This window comes from Geospiza fortis, unplaced genomic scaffold (genome assembly GCF_000277835.1).
Source record: "Geospiza fortis unplaced genomic scaffold, GeoFor_1.0 scaffold396, whole genome shotgun sequence".
Lineage (NCBI taxonomy): Eukaryota > Metazoa > Chordata > Aves > Passeriformes > Thraupidae > Geospiza > Geospiza fortis.
In genome coordinates this window covers 4,767,442-4,772,925 of record NW_005054345.1, presented here as the reverse complement: position 1 = coordinate 4,772,925, position 5,484 = coordinate 4,767,442, and the positions used below count along the sequence as shown (strand labels likewise).

General features: G+C 46.6%; 1 protein-coding gene across 1 annotated transcript in view; it reads right to left on the bottom strand.

The window, feature by feature from the left end:
* Nucleotides 1-6: 6 nt before the first annotated feature.
* Nucleotides 7-5,484, bottom strand: part of PATJ (PATJ crumbs cell polarity complex component) — a 130,677-nt gene continuing 125,199 nt past the window's right edge. The window contains exons 42-44 of the mRNA XM_014307834.2: nt 3,648-3,751; nt 1,854-1,977; nt 7-421 (exon numbers count right to left, since the gene is read on the bottom strand). Coding sequence (XP_014163309.1) covers nt 275-421; nt 1,854-1,977; nt 3,648-3,751 — 375 coding nt within the window. The 3' untranslated portion in view covers nt 7-274. The remainder of the gene's footprint in view (nt 422-1,853; nt 1,978-3,647; nt 3,752-5,484) is intronic.

Below are 5,484 nucleotides of genomic sequence, written 5' to 3'. Positions count from 1 at the left end.
GTCGCAACCGGGGTTCGGAGCAGCGGGGACAAACCGAGGCGTCAAATAAAGCACAGCGAGTCCTGTCCTTTGAAGTTCCTTCATTAAAACTTGTCCAGGGAAACCTCTGAAGCCGCCAGAAGTCGTGGAGGGCAGGGAGAAGGGCTGGAAAGTCGTGGGAGGCTGAATGAAGCTGGAGAGGCGGCCTGGCAGCGGTGGGAGCGCGGATCCAGGCTCTGCTGGGGCTGGGCAGTGTTTGACAGCTCTACTGATGGCCTGAAGAGCTCAGTGTGTCTCAGGACAGCACTGTCAGGGTCACTGTCCCCTTCTGGCGCTTCAGGATGGCCACGGCCTGGTCGTGGGTGACGCCTTCCAGGGCCTCCCCGTTGACGGCCACGATCTGGTCCCCGCGCTTCAGCCGGCCGTCGTCGGCCGCCGCACCCTGCAACGGCAACACGGGGCTCAGCGTGGCACCCCCGGGCTCCTGCAGCCCAAAATGCTGCCTGGAGTGGGGGATGCAGCTCTGGGGATCCCTCAGGGCCAGGAGAAATGGGGGATGGAGCTCTGGGAACCCCTCACGACCAGGAGAAATGGGGGGACTGGGCACTCCCCCCAGCCCCAGCAGAGATGCAGAAATGGCCTCGGGTTGTTTAGGTTGAACATCAGGATAATTTTGGTCACCAAAAGGTGCCAAGCATTGGAGCAGACTGCCCAGTGGAGCCCCCATCCTTGGAGGGATTTCAAAGCCACGTGGATGTGGCACCTGGGGACATTGGTTGGCAGTGCTGGGGGAATGGCAGGACTGGGTGATCTCAGAGGGTTTTTCCAACCTAAAAAGTCCTGTGACAGTCCTGAAAGCTTCCAGAGAGCTTTAGAAATGGCTCCTCCTCTCCAGACATCTCAGGCAAGTTCTGTTACCTCCACCCCAAGCCCTGCCTGCCCTCTGTTGGCTCACAGTGTCTCTTTCTGCCCCACCTGCAGGAACTTCAGGGTAACTTTAGGATTTCTCAGTCATGCTCACATCTAGAAACTTGTAGCCCCAAGCACCACTTAAAAGGCACAATATTTTAACAATTTCAAATTGTAAAAATACCAGATTTTGTGGTTTGAGCCCCAGAACAGCAGGAGCAGGGGATATTGTGGCTCCTACTTTACCATCACCTACCCTGGCACAAGTGACACCAGGCAGGCACGGGGCAAGCAGCTGCATGTGACAGATTTCACAATTATTTTATGGCAAGTATCCCTAATTCCCACTGGTTTTGTTCCCTCCCCTTCCATTTCCACAACTCCCCTCGTGTGGCCATGCCTGACCAGTCTTGCTGGCTCATTTTTAGCAGGGGATGGGTGGGAAAAGGGGCATTATCTCCCTCCTGTAAAATGCTGTGTGATGATTCTTCCCCAGCCTCAGAGGCTGGAGCTCTCTGTCCCTGGCAGGGACCCCCAATCCGCCCAGACACTCAGGGCTGGGATCAGAGATGGGCTAATTCCTGTTTTTTCATCAGGATACGGCATCTCTGCAATTTCCTCACTCCTGCACAGTGGGGAAAAAAGATGCCTTCAATACCTCCTGGAAATCTCTTGGAGATTTACAGACAGAAAACTGCCTTATAAATATTTTAATGTACAAAGCCAAGTTTCCCAAGTACACAGAGCAATTTTGCTGAGACAAAGTGTCTTGTTTCAGCCATCAGTAATATGAAATATAAACTGAGAAGCCAGCTATGAGTTCTGGGTCCACTAACTCACAGCAACCTACTCAGACAGTGCATTTTGCTTTTTGCTACATGATATATTAACCAAGCCCAATCTTAGGTTTATTTTTAAAGATAATACAGAAAAAAAAAGGGAAGAAAGTGAAAAATAAAAGATACCTTGGCAAATATAGTCTTGACATAAATGGGCAGGTCTCCATGGGGACTTCCATAGCCCCCCACAATACTAAATCCCAGTCCATCAGAGCCTTTCTCCAAAGTAATAATCTTAGGCTGAGGTGCTCTGAAAACACAATAAATATCACTCAGATAAGCAGTGTCTGTCTCAGGAACACTTACACAGACATTTATCTGCCATGAGGTTTCTTTCACACAGTCACAATCCACGACCCTTGCACTGGAACATTCCTGCAAAGCCCCGAGTTCAAAGGCTGCTCCGTGTGCTCCAGATCCTCACTTGGAAAAAAATTATTTTTAAGGATTGTATTATACCCACATGCCTGTGCTCATAACTCCAGAGCTCATTAGCTGGAGCCTGAACTCTTCAGGGGTTTCCTCTGCCTACACTGAGCAAAGGAAGATTTTTTTGGGTGGAATTTAGACCACTCATATGAATTTACCTATCTCATATTTGAAATGACATGTAATTTATAACTATTTCAAAATAATTATTTAAAATTTATTTTAAATAAATTTATTAAAAATTAAATTTTCTTTTAATGAATCATTAAATGAATTTTATATATAATAATACTACTGAATAAAATCGAATAATGAATTTTAAATAATAATAATAATAATAATAATAATAATAATAATAATAATAATAATAATAATAATAATAATAAAATAAATGCTATTTATTTTTAAAATAATTAGGTGTGTAGAAAGAGCTGCTGTGGACAGAAATTGGCATAGCTGCCCAGGGCAGTGGTGGTGTCCCCAGCCCTGTGTGGATGTGGCACTTGGGGACATGGGTCAGTGGTGGCCTTGGCAGCTGGACTCCATGATCTGAGAGGGCTTTTCCAACCTAAACCATTCCATGATTCCATGGAATCCATTTGGCATCTTCCACCTATCTAAAGGTGCAGCCCAAGCTGAGTAATATCTATGCATTTTTTAGGATTTACCTAATTCTGCTTCATATTTTCACCTCCAAATTTCCCTGCTGCGTTGATATGAAAAAAGAATTCAAATCCTTTTGTAAAGCGAGCAGTTCTCCTTTGGGAGCAGCAATAAAACCAGTATCTCACACTGTAAGACCACAGAATGCAGCACAGAGAGCTCAACTTTTACACTCAACCCTCCTGAGGTTGGGCAGCAAAATAAATAGAGTGAACCACAGAATGAAAATGGAGAACATAATGAAAATGGAGAACAAATTAATTTCAAAATGGTAACTGGGATGCTACAGTGAGAAAAGCACACGATGGAGAATGATGCATGGCAGGGCTGGACCTCCAACTTCCATCACCACACACAAGTGCTGCAAGCAGGGATGATTTTAACTGGTTTTTTTTGTCTCATAAAGCTATAAAGATTGAAAAGACAAAGTCCTGGGACACGTTTTGTAAGGTGTCTTTAACACCTCTGGCATCACTCTGCCAATACCCAATTATTTCAAATTGCTATGATCAGAACTCCTTCCAGAGGAAGGCAATGGACAAGGGCAGAAATACCATGTCAGCACAACATTAAGGAAGAAAAGGCATACATTTTCCTTGAAAACCACCCAGAAACAGTGCTTGGAAACACATTTTGTGCTTATTGACTCGAGCAACTTCTGCCAGCAGGCGAAAACAGACACGAGCCCATCATCAGCCTGGGGAAGCTCACAGAGCTTTCATTTTAAAGGTGATGGAAAAGTAGAGAGAGAAGCAGTGGGAGAGACCTCCCTGCAGCCTTTCCCAGCCCAGGAATCCACCCCAGCTCTGCAGGAGAGCAGGAACTCACTCGGGATCCTCGGCGGGATGCTCGGAGGGCAGGCTGAGGCTGCAGCCCGTGGACATGCTCTCCAGCTGGCTGGCAATGGCACTGATGTTGGTGTCAGCCACCACCTGGGCAACAGGGAGGCAAGGAAACACAGGCTGGAAAATCAGCTGCTGGCTTTTTTCCCCAAGCAAGCTTTACACCCAAGTCCTACTCTCTTAAATCTCCACACTTTCAGGTAAGAGCAGCCACTTTTCTGAGGTTCAATGGAAATTTTGCTCTGAAGCTTCTCTTGCCCTCACAAGACCATCACTCAGGCTCTGAGCAAAGGGGAACAGTCCTTCTGGGTAATGCAGAGACCAAGGAAAGAGAGCCAACACAAGGGGTCCAGGATTGCTCTTGAAAGAAACCACCACAACCCTTAAGAGAGCACCAAGGCCCAAGGGAGCATTGGGCAAAACCCCTGAAGTGCCTCAGACTGGTTTGATTGATGAGAAGGGAACAAATGAATCCTTGGTTTTGAATTCTTCTCTGAATTTTCAGCCTGAAAACAAACGGGATTGTTCAACTTCCCAATTCTGGGCCCTCTGTTATTCTGACAACATCTTGAATGCTGCTCTGAGGGCTGGAGCACCTTTCTGTGGAAAAGGTTTCTATGGAAAAGGTTTCCATGGAAAGGTTTCCTTCTCTAGGCTGGGAGAGCTGGGGGGTTCACCTGGAGAGGGTCTGGGGACAAGGCCTGGAGGGACAGGACCCAGGGAATGGCTCCCACTGCCAGAGGGCAGGGCTGGATGGGAGATTGGGAATTGGGAATTCCTTCAGTGAGAGTAGTGAGGGCCCTGGAATTAACTTTATTTTTAATTAATTGATGCTGATTTTTTATTTACTTTTTTTTTTTTCTGGAAAATTTTCAAAGTGACCACCACAAAGTGGTTTGGATTTGAAGTATTTACAGCTGAAAGGACACCAATTTCCCAACAAGTCCTTGCTGTGGTTATCCCCTAACTCCATCTCCCTCTGAGGGGACATTCTTCTCTGCCTGACATTTACTGCAGCGCAGGAGTTCAGCTCAGACACAGTGAAGAACAGCCAGGAAGCACAATTCCAATATTTCCTCCAGCTATGGCCCTATTTTATCAAAGTCAGCAGGTACTCCTTCCACTCGTTGCTGTGAACTTGGCTTTAAGGAAAACTTCCCTTTTCAAAGTAAGAAATTTGTTCTATAAATCTGTTTGAAATGAGTGCTCACAATTCTTCCATAGCAATATTTCCCTCTTTCCCAACCCTCTGGAGCCAAGAGGGTGGTGGAGCCAGGAGGTTTCCATGCAAATTCTGCATCCCAGGACTCAGGTTCCAGGATGCCCCAAAGGAAGGGGGTCCAGATGAGAACAGCACCTGGCTCAGCCAGCACAGACCCCACCAAGGCTCCCTTCCTGTGGCATCAGAGTAGGGAATTCCAGCCAGGATTTGTCATGGTTTTTTGTTGTTGTTGTTGCTCGATAAAACAAGGGTAAAACCAAATCTATATTCAAAAATCTTCAGCTGGCAGCAAGAACACATCAGAGTTCAACAACCTTGTGAAAAAGCTCCCCCTTATCTCATTACTACACCTGCAGAAAAGAAATTAAATTAAACCAAGGCATCAAAACAGCTGAGAGGGATGATTGTTCCCCTGAGACCTTAATCTGCCATTTGCAAACAGCGTTTGCAAACTCCTTCCTCCCCAGGACGTTCCCACAATAAGCCTTTCCACCCCACTGAACACAATTATCTGACCCCTCAGAGCCGTGGTCCACCCTGATAATAAACAGAATTACCTGATGGCACACCACTCATGATGATCACAGCGATAGGGCTGCTC